This window comes from Heloderma suspectum, chromosome 2 (genome assembly GCF_057233095.1).
Source record: "Heloderma suspectum isolate Gila_16-S chromosome 2, 16-S_ref, whole genome shotgun sequence".
Taxonomy (NCBI): domain Eukaryota; kingdom Metazoa; phylum Chordata; class Lepidosauria; order Squamata; family Helodermatidae; genus Heloderma; species Heloderma suspectum.
The window spans coordinates 42,780,325-42,804,693 of NC_139459.1; the positions used below are offsets into that span (position 1 = coordinate 42,780,325).

Consider the following 24,369-nt stretch of genomic DNA (forward strand, 5'->3'; position numbering starts at 1 on the left):
ATCAATGCACTGCTGCCCTCAGCCAAGTGTACCGCCAGCACCAGTGACCCCGCTGATGGGGTGGGGGCACTTTGCCGGAAGAACGTTCGAACTCGATGCTGGGCCTGCTTTCAGCTCTTTCAGTTAGTTTTGTTTCTTTATATGTCACTTTTCCACAGTGGTCTGTGCCCAAAATGGCTCACAGTTTTTCCTGCGTACGATCAAAGTTCGGCATCACATCTGAAAAAAACAATTTGTTACAAAATGTAAACAAATTCAAATAAGATCAATAGACATAGCATACATTCAATATTACAATGAAATAATCTAGACTTCGTGCATAACAAGTACAAATCAAAATAAAAATTAACAGGATAAAACAAATGCTAACACAACCCGCATTTCTAGTAGTTCAGTTCAGGGGTTGAATCTGGGAAATGCCTCCTGTGAGAGGAAAGGCTTCACTCATGGAAGGTCCCTCTGCCTGATTTTTGGGGATCTTCCCCCGATGCACACTAGAGCTCACCCCATCCAGCAGGGTCTCCTGACTGTCTGTGTAGCATTTTCAGGGGGCTGGAGGGGCTGCTGTAGGAAGGCGGGGTGGGGAAGTCCACTTCCACCAGTGCAACTGATCCAGCTTAAATCTGGATCCAGGACCAGTATTGCATGATTTCTAACTTGTATGGCTGGGAGAAATAAACAGAAATTGTTTATAGAGATGATTGGTTTTCCTCAGAAATAAGCTAACCATAATAATGTTTTAAAAAACAAATCACCCTATCGATTCTTCAGGGGGTGGGTTGGGGGGGGTGAAAACCATACTACTGATGAAAATATAGTTCCCATAGCAAATAATAAATTTTAAGAAAACTAACCCAAAAACTGAGATTTAGTATTTCAGGTATTCACATGGGCTTTCTACTTGTTGGATAGAAATCAGCTGAAATAATTCTTTAATGAAACTGATTTCTCAGCAATATGCAGAGCCGGCCCTCTCATGAGGCAGGGTGAATCCTCACCTCATGTGGCAGAGTGGGAGGAGCAGTGAACGGTGTGTTCCTCTCCCCCCCACCGCATCAGGAGGAACTGGTGCCTCCTGCCTGCCCTCCCTCCCTCTCCCTCCTCCACTGTCACCCATCTCCCACCTCCCTCCCTCCCCCATTGGCACTGCCTGCTCTGCGGATCCTCTTAGAGCAGGTGGCGGGCAGCCGAGCTCTCTGAAGAGCTGTTTCAGCTGGAAAAGTGGCCGATGCAGTCCTTCAGAGAGCCATCTAGTTCCAAATGCCTGGCTCTGAGGGGTCCTTCCTTAAAGCCAGGCATGGGGGGGAGGGGTCCCAGGAGATCACTCAGGCTATTGGCAATTTCCAGGAACACCCCTCATCCCACAATGCTTGGTCTAAGGAAGGACCCCTCAGAGCCAAGCATTTGGGGCTGGCCAGCCTTCTAAAGAGCTGTGCCAGCCACTTTTCTGACCAACATGGCTCTTCAGAGAGCTTGGCCGCCCTGCAGAAGAGGCAGTGGTGGCAATGGGAGAGAAAGGGAGACAAGCAGATGGGTGGGCAGGTGGGAACGGGAGACAGGCAGATGGGTGGGCGGCTGGGTGAGAACGGGAGACAGGCAGAAGGGTGGGTGGGTGGGAACGGGAGGCAGATGTGGTGCATGGGGGGGATAGATGTGGTGAGGGGATAGATGGGGGGAATAGATGTGGGAGGGGAGGGAGATAGACCCAGGGGAGGGGAGGGAAATAGACCCAGGGGAGGGGAGGGAAATAGACCCAGGGGAGGGGTGGGGCGGGAACAATGGCAGGCAGCAGCAATGTATATGCTGTCCCACCTCAGGTGGCAGGAGAGCTTGTGCCGATGCTGGCAAATATGTATATGCTTATATGCACCTATATTTCTAGCTGCTTATCATTTTGTTTTCTTCTGAAAGATATTATGTAAGGCACTATAAGATACAATTATCATGGGTTTATATATACTGACAGCACCGTATGTGAACCTCAGGGCCAAACTACAGATGTGAGATGAGAGAATGTAAAATGTAAAGAAACTGTGGAAAGCTCCAATTAAGATGTGGGTAATGGTACCAGGGATACACACAGTTCTTACACCCTACATTGTTTCCCTGTTTCTTAAAATTCTCCCCCTCCCCAAAGGTGATGTTAGTCCTGCTGGCAAAAAAATAAATAAATACACCTACAATACAGGTACCTGTAGCCTTTTCCCCAGTGGGGCTATTTGCAGGTTGGCAAGCACAGATTTAGACTGGGAAGACAGCGGAAGGAATAAGGTTGCACATCTTTCCTCCAGCAGTACTGGGCTTGTCAAAATTGGACACACACACTGCATGCTGCTGCTTTAGAGTGTTTCCGGATGAGGCTTTATTGTGCAATCATGCTGCCTCATTCACTGAATTTTATGCAGGGTCCAGAGGACGTCTTAAATTTGTAGCCCTACTGTGTTTTCCCACCACTTCTTTTTTTCTTATGAGGAAAAAAATCTGTTCAGGAAGAAAAGACAGAATAGTTACACAATGTCCTACCCTTAGTTTAAAAAGTTGGCAAAACCAATAATGGATCTTGCATGTCTTGCCTGTTTAGACCATAAAGTCACAGGTTCCGACAGCAGTACTTAACCTCCATCTAGGCCCTAAAATTGAGGAGCTGCAGGAAAGTGATTATGTGTACTAAATAAACAGACGGTCTGTGGTTTGCTGGGCAGGGTTGCAGCAGTTTGATTTCTGTTCTCTATGGAAGGTCATGCCCTTGATGACAAGGGACCTTGAAAGACCTGTTCTCATAAATGAGGTAGATACTTATCCTCCCAGCATTCATATCTGGTGTCTCTGTACTTCAGTTTCCCTGGCATCTCCAGGTGGAGATGTCTTTGGTAAAGCCTTATCCCACTAAATGAAATCCATTTTGTTCTGACTAGGAAAACCATGGTGCCACAGTGATTCTCCTGGCCAGTCATTTAAAGGTGACTTTACACATGCAGAGTGCTATCATTAGCCATCGAGTAGTGTGTTACTGTGCATTGTTGATTCCTGGCTTCCATTTGCCTAAAGTTGTTGATAAAACATTCTGTGTCTTGGATTCTATGGCCTTCTTCACACAGAGGCTTTTTGTCCTGCTATTTTACCAGGGCTTCGGCTTCTGGATTCTTTCTGGGAATTGCCCTTAAGATCGCCCTTTACATGTGCTTCTCTTCCCCCCTTTTTTTCCTCTTTATCCACGAGTTCTATATGTTTCATTTATACAGATGGCGCTGTGTTCTAGCTGCTCTTATTGTGGGATCTCCTCTTTTCATGGAGTAATGAAAAATGGGTCTTTTTGTTATTACATTATTTCCGTTTCAAATTAAGCCATGGAAATACTTGGAAAGTACGAGATGAGGGCTGGAGGTTGACGATGTCATGTAAAGGACCAGCAAACATCCGTGAGTGACCAATCTTAGTCGCAGGATAAAACCCCCATGTGGCAAAGCCCTAAGTTTTCACTTTGTGAACAGAAGAAGTTTTCATTTACAGAGCAGAATACCCCTTGCAGTACAAAAACGTACGAACATAGGAAGCTGCCTTATACCAATTCAGACGATATGTTTATCTAGCACAGTACTGGCTACTCTGACTGGCAGTGTCCCTCCAGGTGTCAGGCAGAAGTCTTTCATATCAACTGGAGATGCCAGGGTTTGTACTTTGGACTTTCTGCATGTAAAGCATGTGTTCTGCCACTGGGCTACAGTTCTTCTCCGTAGGGTCCAAGGTTTATGTTCTGCGGCTATTAACCATATGGTTTCTACTACTTATTTACATTAGAATTACATTAAGTGCAGTTATCAGGTAAATAATATAGTACAGGCTTTAAAATTGACACACACCTGTTCACTTGTGGTTACTAAGAATTCCCTCCTGGCAACCAGAAAGGGAAACTTTATGAAAGTTGCTTGTTTAGTTTTCTTTAAGAGCATGTGTTAGTATCTTAGATACGTGTGGCTAGGTGGGCTGTAACTTGGAGGGCTGGCTCTGGAATGTGGCGCTTGGTGGTATATTGATCAGCCCCATGGAGCCCCCCAGTGTGGGGTTTTGCAGGGTTCAGTCTTGTCCCCCATGTTGTTCATCATCTACGTGAAATCACTGAGTAGGGTTATGCGGACTTTTGGAGTGTGTTGTCATCCGTATGCTGATGACACAGTTCTATTTCTCCTCTCTCCATCGCAAGCAGTTGTGGCTGTGTGATGTGCTAAGCTGGTGCCTGGCCTTAGTAATGGACTAGATGAGATCCAGCAAACTGAAGTTCAATCCAGGTAAGACAGACACTGTTAATAGGTAATTAACTAAAATAACTTCCTCAATCCAGATGAATAAGGTACAGCTAGTTCTAGATAGTTGCACCCTATCCATCTAGGCTAAGCACCTGCACCTGCCATTAATTAGCGGGTGCTTAGCTTGGGGGTATTCTTGGATCCATTATGGAGGCACAAGTGGCCTCCATGACACAGAATGCCTTCTCACAGCTTAGGTTAGTGGTCCAGCTTCAACCTTATCTACATGGGGATAGTCTGGCTTCAGTTTTCTACAAGCTGCCAAATTGTTTCTGAGCCCAGTTCAAAGTGCTGGTTTTGACTTATAAAGCCTTGCACAGTCCAGGACCCCAGTGCTACCACCTTTCCCCATACGAACCTGCCAGGAGCCTATGAGCCATAGAGGCTTTCTTTCTGTGCCCTCTCCAGGAGATGTTTGGAGGGTGGCAATGAGAGAATAGGTCTTTTCAGTGGTGCCCCTTGATTATGGAATGTTCTCCCCAGGGAAGCCTGCCTGGCACCAACATTGTCACGTTTTAGGCATGAGGCGAATATGTTTCTCTTTTCATGGGCATTTGGATAGTTTAACAGCCTGGCGTTCATGGCTATTTTTATTGTTCACTCTTGTGCTGGATGGGGGATGGGTTTTGTCCTTTAGGTGATGGCTATTTTTGCACATTTTTATGGTTTTAATGAGTATGTTGCTATATATTGTATTTGGTGATTTTTGTTTTATTATTTCTTTGTAAATTGCTTCGGGACACCTTGTGATTGTGTGAAGCAATACATAAAACTAATAAACTAATAAATTAATTTAGAGGATGTATTTGCAAAATCGATATAATAACTGAACTCACCATAAAAGTTACCTAATTCACAATACCCTTTTGTGGCTTCCATGTTTCTTTCAGGCATTGGTACTGTTCAAAATAGAAGGGGTTTATTTACAGGTGCTTTTTATCAGCTGAAATCATGGGAGAGACATACAGCCAGCGTTTAGCATTAAATGCCATGGATTTCAGTGTGAGATGTAATTACTTTTACCTTTTCAAAAAATCCTGTTCTGAATTACAGTGACAAATGATTTTTTAAACTGGCTAAAATCACAGCTCTTAGTTCATGCAGCCTCTTTTATAGTTAAGAAAATGAACAGAAGCATTGATTCCACTGAGAGAGGTAACTCTACAATTCAGATCCATAGGTTTGAAAAATATTGGACCATGCTCATACTTTCTGTTGCTGTGAAGAAATGTTTACTTAAAATGTTGGTTATAAATAAACATGGCCACAGTCCAGAGAGCTGTTTGCATACATGGTTTGTTTCCCAGCGTTCACATGGGGTGTTTCCCACATGACCAAAAACTAAACAAAAATAATGGGAAAGTTCCTGTGTGCACAAGACAGTATTCCATGCATGCAGTTGAGCTTTTAGAAGAGCAGCCAATAGATTAAAAAAATCTTGTTGATTCTTCACAAACTCTTAAAATGGGTATGATTTGGAACATGGGCTCTTCTACTGTTGCTGTTGCATGGTTTACTGTGATGGGAATGAGCTGCAGCAAGTAAGTCTTGGACTCATATACTCCCCCTCCCCTTTCTCCATGGCTGTGAGAAGATCAGAAGCTTTTACTTCCATTTTTCATTAACCGTAGCTTGTCATTTTGTCGAAATCCAACAAACTGTGTTTAATCTTAACTATGGTTTGTTTGAAACAAGCCAACTTCAAGCCATGGGTTTTAAGATTAATCACAGTTTAGGGTTCAGATGTAATGTTAAACTGTGGCTAATTTTTTTAAATAGCAAAATCTTCCCATGTCCTCACAGTTGCACCGGAGGAGAGGGGAGGGGTCATGCACAAACTCCAAAGCTCACTATAGCTCATTCCCATCATAATAAACCATGCCTTATTGTGATGTTTGAACTGGCCCTTTGAGGAAGTGAACAGCACTGCTCTTTTTACAAAAGGTTTTACTTCCTTTAATTTAAATTCAGCCACCGTCTCAGATTCTAACACTAAAAAAATACGTATATGAAGGATCTTTACATGATGACATTTTTGCTTAAATCAACTGTTAACGTTTTCTTGCACATCCAAATAGATTTCACCTGGAATGAAGAACAAACTTTGTCCTATTCAAACTGAAGTTAACTTTTCCACTTTACTAACATTCTGAGACATCTCCTTGTAGCATAATTGGTGTCCATTAATACCACCTCTTTTTGGCATAGTCCAGTCTATGCTTTCCCCTAACCCTGTTTCCCTGTAATGTGAGAAAATCCACATTGCTTATTTTGGGCAAGCTGATCAGTGGTGCTTGTGTTAAGTTATCGCGCACAACTTGTTTGCTACACAGTGAAAAGTGCTTGCAGCTATTTAAAAATTGCCCGATAATGGTTGTGACTAAACCCTCAAATAGGTTAAATTAACATAGTTTGCTGTTGGCCTCAAAAGATTTCAGTCTTGATTGGCATTTAAAAGCAACAACTTTTTAAATAGAATGACATAAGCAATGGGATACGGAACTGCAGTGAATCATTTATCAAGTTGCTTTGGTTCCATGGAGGTAGCTAGCCATTGTATTTTCATCACAGGCAGATAGCTTTAGGAAATCAAGCAACAGCCTTTAAAGAAGGTTGACAAAAATTATTAGATATATTGCTTGATGCAAACATTATTGACATTATCCAGTTTCTTCAGAGCTGGCCCAAGACGTTTTCATGCCTGAGGCGAAGTACAAGATAGTGCTCATTTCACATAAAGAAGCCAATGGGATTAGCAACTGAATCTTGCTTCAGCATTAGCAACACAACAGTGTCCTCTGCCATACCTGGGGATAGCCAGCTAATATAGGGGGCAAAGGGCAGGCTGCAGAGGAAGCCTGGCTCTGTCTTCCAGAGCAGATTTGGGGTATTCAGGGGGCTGAAAGGGGAAGAGAGCAAGAGGAAGTCCTGTTGTGTGAGCTGAAGTCTTTTCGTGTGATCTTGGATTGAACCCTAGGTATATAAGCATTTCATTATTTTTCTATAGTTGAGCCCAGAGGCATAAACACCAGAGAACGGAACTCAACTATTGAAACAGATTCTCCTTCAGAGCTGTAGACATTTAGCACACAGTTTCCTCTTCCAGATCTAACTGAGGAAGAACAGATGGGAGAAAAGCAGCATCGTGGGATAGACATCAGCCATCTTTTCATGGGCTTTTTGTTTCTGATTCTCCTGCAGGGGCCTTTAAGTATTCATTGGGCCCATGTGGTCCCTTTTGGTCGGCCCATTTTCATGGTTAGAATGAGAAAGTGCATTGTCAGCTGAGCTGCCGGTCTTTGGCTCCCTTATCACTCATATGTGGGAAAGAGAAATACAAAAGAACTGGCTTTTGACTATGAAATTGCACACCTTCAAAGATGCTCCTAGAATTATATGGTTTTGTACATATGTTTTCCAAAATAAAGGGGTTTAGGGACTGTCTAGGGCAGCCTTCCCTAACTTGGTGCCCTCCACACATTTTGAACTACTACTCCCATCTTGGCCAGCCATGGCCAGTGGTCAGGGTTTGCGAGAGCTGTGGTCCAGAACATCTGGAGGGTACCAGTTTGGGGAAGACTGGTCTAGGACATGGAAACTACAGAGAAGAAAATGGAATCATTATTGGCAATTATAACATTTTCTTTTTCATTTTATTTTTGTATATTGTTGCAGCCCAGAAGATGGTGAGATTCATCCTGAAATCTGTAGACTATATATCCAGTTGCAGTGTTGCTTAGAAATGTACACGACAGAGATGCTAAAATCTATATGCCTGCTAGGATCGCTTCAGCTTCATCGGAAAGGTATTCACCTACATCATAAATCCTCTTGATCTTGTTTCATTCACTTCAGTTGTCATTGGCTATCTGTGAAACAGGACATTCACCAGGCACCCTTCATCTATTAGGGTACAAACCTATGCATGTTTAGACAGAAAAAAGTTCTACAACTCCCAGCATTCCCCAGTCAGCTACGGGGAATCATGCATAGGATTAGGCTTTCTTCAGACAGAGCTTTTATCCTGCGATTGAGAGTGCTCCTTCACAGCAGTTTGCGGGCTCTTTACGTGATGCCATGACCCTCCAGGGCATCTCCTGCACTAAATGTCCTTTGTTTTTAAATAGATCGCAGATAATGAGCCTTCAAATTACCCCATTACGTTCTGCTTGAGTTTCCTCTGTGAAAAGAGGAAAAGTGGCAAGAAGAGGAGTGAGATCAGTGAAAGATAATGGAAGACTCAGATACGGGCAGAAGGAGGGGGAAAGGGCAGGGGGGAAAGGAAGCATGTGAAAAAGGAAGTTGTTGCGATCCTGCATTTAAAACGGGGCTTTCTGCTTCCGTTTTAAATGCACCACCATTTTAGGGTGGTGTAGAGATGCCTTTAGTCTCCAACCAGTCTGCCAATAGGATGCTATAGGAGGATTCTTATGCCTTAGTCCAGACCCCCGTTTCCAGTGCACACTGGGAGCTCTTATATGCTTAGCCTGCCCTGTTGGTTTCAGTGGAAGCAGGTGGATCCATACATGCAAAGGAATGTGTATATGGATCTGATGCCTACACTGGCATTAGAAAGAAGCTATGTATTTATTATTGGCATTGCTATAGATCATTACAAGGTAAACATTAGATAAATAACATAAAATCCTTGAGAACTACCATAAAATCAGTCTTTCTTTATTACATTTACATCTTGTCTTTCCTCCAAGGAGCTCAAGGCAGCATACATGGATTCCCCACCCACACAACAATTTTATTCCATTCCCCTTCTTATCTCCCTCGTATGAACAGCTAAAATACACAGCTGTGCGGGAATTTGGAACTAAAATTTCCACATCAAGAATGGCACTCTGTCTGTTGGCCCATAATCAGTAAAATAGAAAGAGATGCAGCAGCTTCCTTTCATAAGTGTTTTTCCTCTTTGGTTCTGCCATCTCAATCTGCCTCTGGTGGATCCTGTAGATCAAAACATTTGATACATAACAGGAACTAGCAGTCAGAGCCATGGAAAATTAATCCATACAGATTACTTTGCTGGCCGATGGGTGTGATTACCATATTAGTGTTAAAAACTAGCTATGCAAAACTAGGCACTCAGTTGCAAAGACTGAGTGAGGCCAGCAAATGTGGTTTCTCAGTCATGGACTTTCAGGCTTATCATGGTCAGCCTCTGCTATCTGACCTCCACATCCCCCACAGTCGTTGTAGCCCAGAGTGTGTTTCTATTTTGCTTTCTGATTGCTATGATCTTGGAAGTCCCCATATGTTAGAGGGGCTGTGATGCATCCTGTTCCTTGGAGGAAGAGGACTAAACTGATACAGTCTACCCTTCTTAAGGGAATTTGTAACTACTGAACATTCACCTTAAAAGACTGCCTTTGCTTTTAAAGGGATTATTTCTTCCATTTAAATACCACCACTAGTAGAACATTCAGTTTGGCTAAAGGGATATTCTACCCTTTCTCAACTGGGTGCCCTCCAGATACTTTGGACTACAGCTCCCAGCATTCCTGCCTGTTGGCTGTGCTGGCTGGGGCAGAAGGCAGCTGAAGTCCAAACAGCTGGAGGGCACAATTGGGGAAGCCCCTTCTACTCTGTACTGCAACGCTTACGCAGCAGCAGTTAAAGCCAGCTTTGCAACCATTTGCACCTCTTCCAAAGCCATGGACATCTCACTCACCATCTTTTTCCATTAAAGCTCTGCAAACATTCTGTGGTATCATTAAATAATGGGCCTGAGAGTTTATCCTGCATGAGCATTGACTCACCCCTTGCAGTGCCAGAGGCTGGCGTTGCTCCAGGGTGAGGAAGAAACAGAATCCAGTTTGCATCTCTATAGCCTTGTGGCAGGGGCCCGGGAGCCATGTGCCCTTCCCCTTTCCGCTCCACTCATGAGCCACTGAGTAATAATACAGGTAATCCAGTGGCCTTCCAGATATTCTTGGGTTGCAGCTCTCATCAGCCCTTGCCAGCATAGCCAATGGTGAGGATGTTGGGAGTTGCAGTCCAACGATATTTGGAAGGGCACAAGAGGAGCATGCCAGGCTCCTTCAGTGAGCCATTAGTCTACCCCAGCCTTTACATAAGAACATGTCTTGCTGGATCAGGCCAAGGGTCCATCTAGATACTATTTTATATTTTACATCTTAACATTTTAATATGTGCCTGGGAAGTCCATTGAGCAACTCAGGGGTCGGGGAGGTGCCACCATAACTGTGGCCACGGGTAGGGGGAGTTATGGTGTTGGGGGATTAACAGGCAAGCTGAGAAGAAGAGGGGCTAGACACCTTATGGCTATCCCCTCTTCTGGTTCTTCCCCCAACCTGATGGTTCCTGGCGGCCTTGCCAGTTTGCCGTCAAGCCTGGTGCTGCTGCTGCTGAATGCCAGGTCAGTCCAAAATAAAATCTCCCTCATCCATGATTTGGCTGTCGATGAGGGGGCTGACCTGGTATGCATTTCTGAGACCCGGATGGGGGAACTGGGAGGGGTCACTCTCTCCCAGCTGTGCCCTCCTGGGTACTCGGTGCAGCACCAACACCGACTTGAGGGTTGGGGAGGGGGGGTTGCCGTGGTCTATAGGAATTCAATCCATCTCTTTACTCTTCCTGCTCATTTGAGTGCAGATCTTGAGCACTTGTACCTTGTGTTGGGTACCTGGGACAGATTAGGGATTCTGTTGGTGTACCTCCCACCCCACTGCCCATCAGACTCCCTGCCTGAGCTGACAGAGGTGGTCTCGGACTTGGTGTTGAGTACCCCTAGGATGATGGTCCTGGGGGATCTCAACTTCCATGCCGAGGCCACTGTATACTGGGCGGCTCAGGACTTCATGGCCGCCGTGACAACCGTGGGGCTGTCCCAACATGTCATCGGCCCAACACATATAAAAGGACACACGCTTGATCTGGTTTTCTCGACTGGGTAGGAGGATGGCGATCTGAAAGTGGAGGAATTAACCTCTGTCCCTTTGTCATGGTCAGATCACTTCCTGTTGAGGTTTAGACTCTTAGCAGCCTTCCCCCTCTGCAAGGGTGGGGGACCTATTAAAATGGTCTGCCCCCGGAGGGAAATGGATCCTGATGGATTCCAGAGGGCTCTGGGGGATTTTCCTGCTGGTATGGCTGGTGCTCCTGTTGAAGCCCAGGTCGCTCTGTGAAATGCAGAGATGACTCGGGCGGTTGACATGATCGTGCCCAAACGCCCTCTCCCTCTGAGCAGAGCTCAGCTGGCTCCTTGGTATACACCTGAGCTGAGGGCAATGAAACAAGAGGGGAGACGGCTAGAATGCAGGTGGAGGAAAACTCGTGCTGAGTCTGACAGGTAAGAGCTCATTATCGAGCCTACTCTGTGGCGGTGAGGGTGGCAAAGAGACAGTTCTTTTCCACTAGCATTGCATCTTCTCAATGTTGTCCAGCGGAGATTTTCTGAGTGTTTTGTGGCCTGTTACATTCTGGGCCAGGGAGAGAGACGGTGGAACCCTCAGTAGCACACTGTGACGAGTTTGCATGGCACTTTGAAGACAAAGTTGCTCAGATTCTTCATGAACTGGACACCACAATTAATGCAGTTCCATTGGTAGAGGAATTCATAGCACCGTCTGGTCCAGTTTTATTGGATGAGTTTCAGTTATTGAGGCCTGAGGATGCGGACAAGATGCTTGTCCACGTCCGATCGATCACTTGTGTGCTTGACCCTTGCCCTTCACGGCTTATTAAATCGAACAAGGAGGGGATGTCCGGCTGGGTCCAGGAGGCTGTAAATTCCTCCTTGAGAGAGGGAGTGGTGCTAGCCACTTTAAAAGAGGCGGTAATCAGACCACTCCTGAAAAAGCCTAACCTGGACCCAGAGGATGTTAACAATTATAGGCCAGTGGCCAACATCCCCTTCCTGGTCAAGGTGCTTGAGCGGGTGGTTGCAGGACAGCTCCAGGCACTGTTGAATGAAACTGATTATCTAGATCCATTTCAATCGGGCTTCAAGCCTGGTTTTGGAATGGAAACTGCCTTGGTCGCCCTGTGGGATGACCTCTGCCGGGAGAGAAACAGGGGGAGTGCGACCCTGTTGATTCTTCTGGACCTCTCAGCGGCTTTTGATACCATTGACCATGGTATCCTTCTGGATAGGTTGTCTGGGTTGGGAGTTGGAGGCACTGCACTGCAGTGGTTCCATTCCTGCTTGGATGGCCGATTCCAGAAGGTGGTGCTGGGGATTATTGCTCTGTGCCATGGCAATTGTGCCATGGGGTTCCACAGGGCTCTATTTTATCCCCCATGCTGTTTAACATCTACATGAAACCGCTGGGAGAGATTATCTGGAGGTGTGGGCTGAGGTGCCATCAATATGCACATGACACCCAGCTCTACCTCTCTTTCTCATCAAACCCAGGTGAGGCAGTGGCTGTTCTGAATCAGTACCTGGGTACGGTGATGGACTGGATGAGGGCCAATAAACTGAAACTCAATCCAGACAAGACGGAGGTACTGCTAGCGGGTGGTTCATCTGCCCAGCTATTCAACCTGTTCTGGAGGGGGTTGCATTCCCCCTAAAGGATCATGTTCGTAGTTTGGGGGTGCTCTTGGATCCAGAACTGTCACTTGAGGCACAGGTGAACTCAGTGGCACGGAGCAGCTTAGGCTGGTATACCAACTATGCCCTTATCTGGACAGAGATAGTCTAGCTACAGTTATCCATGCTCTGATAACTTCTCATCTAGATTACTGCAATGCGTTATACATGGGGCTGCCTTTGAAAATGGTCCGGAAACTTCAGCTGGTCCAAACTAGGGCAGCAAGATTGTTAACAGGGACTGGCCAGCGAGCTCATATTACGCCAGTACTTTTCCAGCTATGCTGGCTGCAAATCCATTTTCGGGCCCGATTCAAAGTGCTGGTATTAATATTAAAAGCCCTTAACGGCTTGGGGCCAGGTTATCTGAAGGATCACCTCCTCCCATATGTGCCTGCCTGGACCTTAAGATCATCCTCAGTGGTCCTTCTCCGTGAGCCCCTGCCAAAGGAAGTGATGCAGGTGGCTACTAGGAGGAGGACTTTTTCTGCTGTGGCACCCTGGCTGTGGAATCCCTAGTAAGGTTCACCTGGCACCTACACTGTATTCTTTCCAGCACCAGGTGAAGGCCTTTTTATTTTCCCAGGCATTTTAGCACTTTAGCTTTCTAGACTTTTAGCTTTGCCATTTTAAATCTGTGTTTTAAATCCCTGCATTGCTGCTAGGTTTTATTCTGGTTGTATTGTTATCCTGTGGTTTTAATGTTTTATATATTTTATACTGTTTTATTGTGTGCTCTTTGGTTTTAATTTTTGTGAACCACCCAGAGAGCTTCGGCTATTGGGTGGTATAGAAATGAAATAAATAAATGTATGTATGTATGTATGTCAAGTATTCTGTTCACACAGTTGCCAACCAGCTGCCCACTAGAAACCCAGAAGCAGCATAACAGTGCAAAAGTACCCTCCCACCCATGTTCCCCAGCAACTGGTATACATAGGCATCCAGCCTCTTGATACTGGAGGTAGCCCATAGTAATCAGGACTAGTAGCTATTGATAGCCTTCTCCTACATGAATTTGTCCAATCCCCTTTTAAAGCCATCCAGTTTGGGGCCATCATTACATCTTGTGGAAGTGAATTCTATAGTTTAACTGTGCACTGTGTGAAGAAATCCTTCCTTTTATTTGTCCTGAATCACCCACCAGTTAGCTTGATGGGATGACGCCATTGGGTTCTAGCATTATGAGAGAGGGAGAAAAATGTCTCCCTATCTACTTTCTCCACACCATGCATAGTTTTGTATACCTTCATGTCCTCCCTTACTCACTTTTTTTCTAAGCTAAACAATCCCAACTGCTGCAACCTTCTCTCATAGAGGAGGTGCTCCAGCCCCTTGATCCTTTTAGTTGCCTGTTTCTGCACATTTTCCAACTCTACAACATCCTTTTTTAGGTGTGGTGACCAGAACTGTACACAGTATTCCAAGTGTGGTTGCACCATAGATTTGTATAAGGGGCGTATGATATTGGCAGCTTCATTTTTAGTTCCTTTCCTAATTATGCCCAACATGGAATTTGCTTTTTTCACAGCTGCCGCACACTGGGTAGACAATTTCTTCAAGCTTTCTTTTATGTATGTTTGTATAAAAGTATTTATTTGATGCATTTCTTCAGTCAAAAACTGAAGAAACCCACTCTTCAGTCAAAAAGGCTCCCAGAACTACTTACAGGTCAATAAAAAACAGAACAGTCCCTGCCCTCAGGCTTATGTTGTTGTTGTTCAGTCATTCAGTTGTGTCCGACTCTTCGTGACCCCATGGACCATAGCACGCCAGGCCTTCCTGTCCTGCGCACTAATACTTTACTAATTAGTTTTATGCTCAGCTATGTCATTGATCCTGAATGTCTTTAAAAGGGTGCAGCTTTAAAGAAAGATATTGATTTTTCAAGTGCTAACAGTTGTTGTTGTTGTTGTTCAGTCGTTCAGTCGTGTCCGACTCTTCGTGACCCCATGGACCATAGCACGCCAGGCCTTCCTGTCCTGCGCACTCTCCCAGAGTGTGCTCAGGTTCATATTCATTGCATCGGTGATGCTATCTAGCCATCTCATCCTCTGCCGTCCCCTTCTCCTTTTGCCTTCAGTCTTTCCCAGCATCAGGGTCTTTTCCAGAGAGTTTTCTCTTCGCATTAAGTGGCCAAAATATTTGAGCTTCAGCTTCAGTATCTGTCCTTCCAAGGAGCACTCAGGGTTGATTTCCTTTAGGATGGACTGATTTGACCTCCTTGCAGTCCAGGGGACTCGTAAGACTCTTCTCCAGAACCACAGTTCGAAAGCATCGATTCTTCGGCGCTCAGCCTTCCTTATAGTCCAGCTCTCACAGCCATACATTACTACTGGGAAAACCATAGCTTTGATTAGACGGACCTTTGTTGGCAAGGTGATGTCTCTGCTTCTTACTATGCTGTCTAGGTTTGCCATAGCTTTCCTCCCAAGGAGCAAGCGTCTTTTAATTTCACGGCTACAGTCAGTGTCTGCGGTGATCTTGGAGCCCAAGAAAGTAAAATCTGTCACTGCTTCCATTTCTTCCCCTTCTATATGCCAGGAAGTGATGGGGCCAGATGCCATGATAGTCGTTTTTCTAATGTTGAGTTTCAAACCAGCTTTTGCACTCTCCTCTTTCACCCTCAACAGGAGGCTCTTTAGATTCTCTTCACTTTCTGCCATTAGGGTGGTATCATCTGCGTATCTGAGGTTGTTGATAATTCTCCCGGCAATCTTAATTCCGACCTGTGATTCATCCAACCCGGCGTTTCTCATGATGTACTCTGCATATAAGTTAAATAAGCAGGGCGACAATATGCAGCCTTGTCGTACTCCTTTCCCAATTTTGAACCACTCGGTTGTTCCATGTCTGGTTCTTACTGTTGCTTCTTGACCCTCGTACAGGTTTCTCAGGAGACAGGTAAGGTGGTCTGGTACTCCCATCTGGTACTCCCATCACTTTCAGAATTTGCCACAGTTTGTTGTGATCCACACAATCAAAGGCTTTAGCACAGTCAATGAAGCAGAAATAGACGTTTTTCTGGAATTCTCTTGCTTTCTCCATGATCCAGCGGAAGTTGGTGGTTTGATCTCTAGTTCCTCTGCGTCTTCGAAACCCCACTTGTACTTCCGGTAGTTCTCGGTACGCATACTGCTGAAGCCTAGCTTGTAGGATTTTGAGCATCACCTTGCTGGCATGTGAAATGAGTGCAATTGTGCAGTAGTTTGAACACTCTTTGGCGTTGCCCTTCTTTGGAATTGGAATGTAAACTGACCTTTTCCAGTCTTGCGGCCATTGTTGAGTGTTCCAAATTTGTTGGCATATTGAATGCAGCACTTTAACAGCATCATCTTTTAGGATTTTAAATAGCTCAGCTGGAATACTGTCATCTCCGCTAGCTTTGTTGTTACTAATGCTTCCTAAGGCCCACTTGACTTCACTCTCTAGGATGTCCAGCTCAAGTTCACTGACCGCACTATCATGGCTAACAGGGACATTCAGATCTTTCCTGTATAGTTCTTCTGTGTATTCTTTCCACCTCTTCTTAATCTCATCTGCTTCTGTTAGGTCCCTGCCTTCTTTGTCCTTTATCATGCCCATCTTTGCACAAAACGTTCCCTTGAGATCTCCAATTTTTTTGAAGAGAACTCTAGTCTTTCCCATTCTGTTGTTTTCCTCAATTTCTTTGCATTGTTCATTTAAGAAGGCCTTCTTGTCTCTCCTTGCTATTCTCTGGAACTCTGCATTCAGTTGGATATATCTTCCCCTCTCTCCCTTGCTTTTCGCTTCCCTTCTTTCCTCAGCTACTTGTAAAGCTTCATCAGACAGCCACTTGGCTTTCTTGCACTTCTTTTTCTTTGGGATGGATTGAGTTGCTGCCTCCTGAACAATGTTATGGACCTCCGTCCATAGTTCCTCAGGCACTCTGTCTATCAGGTCTAATCCCTGAAATCTATTCCTCACCTCCACTGTATATTCATAAGGGATATGATTTAGGTCATACCTGAATGGTTTAGTGGTTTTCCCTACATTCTTCAATTTAAGCCGAAATTTTGCAACAAGAAGCTCATGATCTGAGCCACAGTCAGCTCCAGGTCTTGTTTTGACTGACTGTATAGAGCTTCTCCATCTATGGCTGCAAAGGACATAATCAATCTGATTTCGATATTGACCATCTGGTGATGTCCATGTGTAGAGTCGCCTCTTGTGCTGTTGGAAAAGAGTGTTTGCTATGATCAGCGTGTTCTCTTGGCAAAACTCGATTAGCCTTTGTCCTGCTTCATTTTGTACACCAAGGCCATGCTTGCCTGTTATCCTGGTGATTTCTTGACTTCCTACTTTAGCATTCCAATCCCCTATGATGAAGAGGACATCTTTTTTTGGTGTTATTTCTAGAAGTTATTGTAGGTCTTCATTGAACCGATCAACCTCAATTTCTTCGGCCTCAGTGGTTGGGGCATAGACTTGAATTACTGTGATGTTGAATGGTTTGCCTTGGATTCGTACTGAGATCATTCTATCGTTTTTAAGATTGTACCGCAGTACTGCTTTTCCCACCCTTTTGTTGACTATGAGCGCTACTCCATTTCTTCTAAGGGATTCTTGCCCACAGTAGGAGATATGATGGTCAACTGAATTAAATTCGCCCATGCCTGTCCATTTTAGTTCGCTGATTCCCAAGATGTCAATGTTCAGTCTTGCCATCTCATGTTTGACCACCTCCAGCTTACCTTGATTCATTGATCTGACATTCCAGGTTCCTAGACAATATTGTTCTTTACAGCATCGGATTTTCTTTTCACCACCAGACACATCCACAGCTGAGTGTCCTTTTGGCTTTGGCCCAGCCGCTTCACTCTTTCTGGCACTACTTGGAAATACCCTCTGCTCTTCCCCAGTAGTATATTGGACACCTTCCAACCTGAGGGGCTCATCTTCCGGCGTCATCTCTTTTAGCCTTGTGATACGTTCCATGGGGTTTTCTTGGCAAGAATACTGGAGTGGGTTGCCATTTCCTTCTCCAGTGGACCACATTTTGTCAGAACTCTCTGCCATGACCTGTCCGTCTTGGGTAGCCCTAGGGGTGGATGAAAGTCACTTACCTGTCCTCGAAGGACGTTCGCGTTCCCGCCTCGCCCCGGCCGAAATTCAGGCCGGGGAGGAGGCTTCCCGCCTCGCCCGGACGCGAATGCGAAAGTTTAAAAAAAAAAAACAACGCCCCCTGATAGGCTACGTGACGATTCACGTAGCCTATCACGGATAGATCTGCAAAGTCAGCCGTGATAGGCTACGTCAATCGTCACGTAGCCTATCAGGGGGCGTTTTTTTTTTTTCTTTCATTGCAATGGCGGCGGCGGCGGCTGGTCAAAAGACCGGCTGCTGCTCCCACCCCGCTCGAACACCCGCCGAACCGCTGGCCGGACCCGCCGCCGGGAGGGACATTCGGCGAAGGTAAGTCCCGTCCCGGGGGGGGGCGGGGGGGGCGGAGGATTTCTCCCCGAAACTTGTTCGGGGGGCCGAACACGTTGGCGCTCGGCCCCCCGAAGTTTCGGGGAGAAATTCTCCGCCAACCCTAGGTGGCCCTGCACGGCATAGCTTATGGCTTCACTGAGTTATGCAAGCCCCTTCGCCACAACAAGGCAGTGATCCATGAACAGGCTTATGACCGGAAGCCAAAGGAAAAAGGGATGGGGAGGGGAAAGGGGAAAAAGCGAACTAAAGCACCAGTTCTTAGTTACAGTATTCTTGTAATGACCAGCTGGGCTGGAAAGAGTTCAGGGAGAGGAAGAGCCAACAGGAGCTGGTCTCCCAGCAGAGCTGGAGGAGTGACCCTGCTCCCCATCCCTCTCTCTGCTGCAGCTTGATGGAATGGCTGCTGCTAGGTGACAATTGAGGAAGAGCCAAAGGCAGCTAATCTCTCAGAAGAGTGGATGGAATGGCTGTGCTTCCCTTCGCTCCCTCTGCTGCAGCCTTCTGGAATTGCTTTTGACAGGGGAGGGCCACGGCTCAGTAGCAGAGCACATACTTGCATGCAAAAGTTAACAGGTTCAGTCCCTGGCAACTCCACTTAAAGACATCTGGTTGCAGGTGGTTGTGAAGGGCCTCTGTCTGAGAACCTGGAGTGAAGCTGCTAATCAAATAAAAAATATATACTGGGCTAGATAGAGAAACAGGGTTTATCTGGTCTAAGGCAGCAGTCTCGTATGCTCGGTTAGATCATGCCCACCAAAGTGGAATAAACTAAAAAGAGCAGGTGCTGCTACCCTCATGTGATAATAAGAGCTTTTCTACATGAGGCTGTTAATCGCTGTTTCTACCTTTGATTTCATCGCAGAATTGAGATCTGAGCTCTATACCAAGAGCGTTTCCTTTCCTGCTTTTCCACTATATAACCTCTAGGTGGAGCTGTGCTAGAGCAGAATAGCATAAATAAACAAGTAGAAACCATGCATTCAGAAATAATAGCCCTTTTTCCCCATTCTAAAAAAACCAGGAAAATGCTCTGATAAAACAGTAGCAAAACTGGAGGATCACGACGTCATCAAAAGAATCCATAAACAACCGTAAGGAATCATGAGCACACAATAAAAGCCTTGCATAGAAAAGCTCTAAGAGTCAATCCCTGAATATCTCATTATTGCTTGGAAGCCCAATGAGATATTTTTAAGAGGCCTTTCTTCCCAATCCTCTCTCAGTGGGCTAGGCACTGAGTTTGCCTAGCAGTCTGGAATAGAGGCTGGTGTGTTATAACAGGAACTGGCATCCAGCAGGCTGCTTTTCATCACTGTATTTCACAAGCGTGGCATCTTCTGTGGCTATTGCTGCTGATTTTGGTGGGGCTCTGAATGCGGGCTATCTAGCCAAGCACACTTTTCTGTGGAGAAGTTCACTGAGCTACCCTTACACATTGGTGCACACTTGCTCATTCATGGATGCGTTCCTGAGAGCATGAAAGGACTGAGCAAATGTTTGCACTCGTGAATAGATACAGCACAGTCAGGCCTGTGCCAGGGGGAAAAAGTGGGCATACAGGTGTTTAGCAAAAGCAAACTGTGCAGGTCAGTGTTTTGCTGGCTTCATCTGCTTCATGGGTATCTAGAGCAACTCAATAGAAGCAAAGCCTAGGGCTCTCTGTTGCTTTTTATATCTTTTTGTAAAGTTTAGTTCACTATCCAAGTTCAGATTCCTCCTGCAGGGAGCTGACCTACAGGAGGAAAATTTGTCGTCTTGTATAGGGCAGTAAACATCTCAGAACAAAAATAGCTCCTCCACGGAAAGGCACTGAGCTGTTTTTTCTCCAGATGTGCCCTTCTCCTGCAAGCACGAAGCTTTCCTCCCACACCCTAATTGAGCAGAAGCAGAACCTTTGGAGATTGACTCTCGCTCTGTGTGCCTTGTCCATTGGTGGGGGACGACGACACTTTTTGAAAGCACTCCTAATCCATACAAGAAAGGTGTCTCCATTCATCTGTTCCCTGTTAAGCAGTACTAGGAAATGTGGTAATGCATTTTCCATCAACAGGACCTATTTTGGGGGTTGTAATTTATAAAGCACTTTCATATTGGCATAGAACACTTTTATCGCACAAAAATGCTTTTTGTTTTTTATAATCTTATCGCAACAACCCCCGCCACCTTCTCTGTGCAGTAGGTTGCTGTGCTTAGATAGCGTGGAATTGTAAATCTGATAGCTGCTACCGAGTAGGATGAGCTGGGAAGTCTCATCTGCTTCACATGTTTACTTCATGGGTGGGGAAGCTCAGGTCCGCAGGCCAAATCCTGCCCTCCGGGGTTCCTCAGATAGGCACGGCCCTTTCACCGAACCACCAGTTCTTCGGCGCTTTCCCAGCTCTTACACCGTTTTTGTCTCATTCTAAAAGGCAGAAATGCCTCTCCTGAGGCTTAGTTACTGGCAGGAAGAACTTTTCAGTTAAAATATGCTGGCATTTTGGGTGTTTCGGCCCTGCCCCATTTGCCTTTGGCCCTGCCCACTGCTGAAATGCGGCCCCCAAGAGCTCCAAAATTGAATTTGGCACTTGGGCTGAAAGAGGTTCCCCAGCCCTGGTTTACTTGCTGGTGGCCTCAGACAAGCCATTATTTTCTCAGCTATCTGCAATATGGCGAGGATCCCTGACATACCTTAGCTTGCAGTGTTGTTGTCAGCATTACTGAGATAATATATATGGAGTGCTTTGAACACTCAGGAAAAGTATTGTATTATTGGAGGCACAGTTGTGCCTCCAATAGATAAGGCGATCAGCCAAAAAAGGGTTCCGCAGTGTTAAATAAAAATCGGGGGGGGGTATTCCGACCTTAATAAAATCAAAGGGGTTCCACCAATCTCCCTGAATATGGCATGTGTCAGACAGAAATGGCTATTTTACATAACCTTAAAATTTCAGGAAGATTAGTTAAATAAATGCACATCATAGGGGGCAAAAGTAGCTGTTTTATACCGGATCATTCTATTGGGTCAATCTAGCCTAATATTGTCTTGACTGGCAGCAGTTCTCTAGGGTCTCAGGCAGAGATCTTTCACATCACCTGCTACCTTTTAACTGGGGATGCCAGGAATTGAACCTTCGACCTTCTACAAGCAAAGCACGTGCTCTGCTATGGGGCTTTTCTACATGAGACTTTTATAGGGATGGGGGAGAAATGCTCCACGGACCCCAGTGAGGCTGGATTCAAAAGAATCCGGCCCCCCGGAGTCTGTGGAGGATCAGAAGACTTACCTCCGCCTCCTGGAGGAATCCTCCCCGGCTGGATCCTCCGTGCTGGCCAGCTCCAGAGTGCCAGCGATATGGCCGCCATTGCCATATCGCTGGCTGGGCAGATTGACTGCAGACGCAAATGGCATCCACTACACCATTTGCGGCTGTAAAGGCCTTAGTTTAAGGCAAATGCAGCCGTAAATGGCTGCATTTACCTTAAACTAAGGCCTTTACGGCAGCAAATGGTGTCCCGTATGCCACTTGCGTCCGCGGTCGGTAGTCCCCTTCAGCCAGCAATATGGCATGGCGGCTGTATCGCTGGTACTTCAGAGCTGGCCGGTGGCTCCGCGGAATCACTGCGGAGAGGAGCCGGCCAAAGAGGATTCCGGGGGGGAGGAACGGATCGCCTTCCCCCCCTGTGGACCCCCCCCCAGACTGGCAGGTAAGGGATTCGTACATCCCTAGGCTTTTATCCCACACCTTTACCAAGGCTTCTCCTTCCGGATTCTTTGCAGATTGGCTCCTTTAAACATGTTTTTCCCAGGGTTTTCTTTCTCTGCCTTTCTGTATGTTCCATTACACAACCAAAAGGTGGTGCTGTGGTACAGTGGAATTCGGCAAATACATGAGCATCTCTTCCCACCATTTCTAAATATACCACAGTTTCCTCAGCCTACAAAAAGCCGGGGTAGTGGTTGCAAAGAGCGGGAGAGGCCCTGGAGGATGATGACATCGTGTGAAGGACTTGCAAACTACTGTGAGTGAGCAATCACGAGTGCACAATAAAAGCCGCATGTAGAAAGGCTCACGGTCTCTTCCCAGAACACTTCATTTCAAACTCTATTGCTTAAACGTTTTGCCACCATCTAATTATTCTTTCCTTGTTGCTTCACTGGTAAGTAGCACTAAGAAAGCTATTTTATGTACAGTTTCCTCTTTCGTTTCTAATTTACAATAGCAATTCTACCAAAAGGCATTCAGATTTCACATGCAAAAATCAAACCAGCTCGGGGGGGTGGGGGGGGGACAGGACTCTTTGTAACATGGAGCTGTAATTATCTGGTGTTCATTTGTATTTCTCTTGAAAAACGATGGGAAACCTGTCCTGCATTTAGAGCGATATCAGAAATAGATCATGAGTATGATAACGGCAACTAGTTCTCGTATTTTTATGTTTTGTAATTAATATGGGAAGGATCCAACTGTTCCTTTGCACTAGCACTATTGAAGTTGTACTTGTGGAAACCAATGCTTGTGCAATATCAGTAGGAAAGCTGTTGCACTAGCAAGCACTATTGACACTGTGCTAGTGGAAGCCAGTGCTTGCACAATGTCAGTAGCACTAGTGCACGGGCACTGTTGGATCCTTCCCTAAATTTTCAAATAATTTTCATGAACATGCCGGATGTCCATGGTAGATGGACACATTACACTAATTGCTGGTCTTACTCATGTTTTGCTCAGAAGTAAATCTCATTGATTCCAATGAACTATTTTTAGGAGTTGCAGTCATAATACTATAGTAGTCTTACTCCGTAATATTCATTTATTTACTTAATTGATAGTTCTAATACATTGCCTTTCAGGGCAAAGCCCATCCAAGACGACTTACAGAGGTAATCAATAGCCCAAGTCATCTCCTGATTCCATGTAGGGACCAAAGCCCCACAGACTGTCAGCCAAAGCTGCAGGAAACTTCCCCAGAAACATAAAGAAACCACCCAGATCCATCAGACCGTAGGAGCAGACCATTCAGATTGGTCCCCCGCTCCTGAAGAGGCCAGGAGCATGAAGGCCAAACCTGATCAGACAGATAGTGATCTGTCTGTGACAACAGAGTCAATTACCTGGTTCACACGTCGTCAACAGCCTATGGTAACAAACTATTGAAAATGCAGCAGGAGCGAGCATGCATTTTGGTTTCCACCTGTGTGCCTGCTTCCACCGTGATAAACAACCCAGGGGTGCCCCATCCTTAGGTTGTTTACCGTGACCTCCAAACCTGGAACTCTGGGTTGTTGGAGGATGAACAACCCAGACTTCTGGGTTCAGACGTCATGATAAACTACCCAGGGATTGGGTATCCCTGGGTTGATTATCGCAGCAGGAGCATGGAAACCATCATGCATGCTTGCTCCCGTTTGTTCACAACTATCCATGGTTTAAACAACCCATGAGTAGTTGTGACATGTGAACCAGGTCATTGTCGGCTCCCCCACCCACAAATCACCTTCACTCAGTCCAATACACCAGATCTTGAGTATGTCCTGCCACATGGGAGGAGGTTCTTAACCCATTCTCCTCAAGAAGTGTTTCCTTTCCACATGATTTTTATCACTCCCTTCCTCCAGTTACTTTGCTCTGCAAAGGAAAAGATGCAAGTACCTATATTGTTTCCCTTGCAGAGCAAAAAGCATCTTCCAGGCGTGAGGAATTTCTAATGGAAAAACATGGGGGAAATGGTTATGCTTGTTTTCAACTGTAGTTTTCTGCCGCCATGGCTGCATTTTGTCACAAAAAGAGAGAAGGCAAGCCTCTGGCAAAGAAAACCAAAAGGACAAACTGAAAGGCCAGTTGCAATTGTGCAAAAGTAATATGTAACTGAAAAATTCAGACAGCACATATTTCATTCAAATAATGTAAGATACAATGGCTGGGTTTGCATGACACGACAACCCACCATGGGTAGCCAGCCATGGTGGGTTGTCATGTCATGCAAACCAGGCACGTTTTCCATGGGATGACTTATTTTTAGCAAACAAGCCATGCTGAGAACCCATGGCTTGTTGTGGGGTTGTTC

At 45.6% G+C, this 24,369-nt stretch overlaps 1 protein-coding gene across 1 annotated transcript in view; it reads left to right on the plus strand.

Annotated features, from left to right (window-relative positions):
- Positions 1-24,369, plus strand: part of RGS7BP (regulator of G protein signaling 7 binding protein) — a 92,325-nt gene that overhangs the window by 59,690 nt on the left and 8,266 nt on the right. Inside the window, exon 3 of the mRNA XM_084832066.1 lies at positions 7,980-8,110. Coding sequence (XP_084688192.1) covers positions 7,980-8,110 — 131 coding nt within the window. The remainder of the gene's footprint in view (positions 1-7,979; positions 8,111-24,369) is intronic.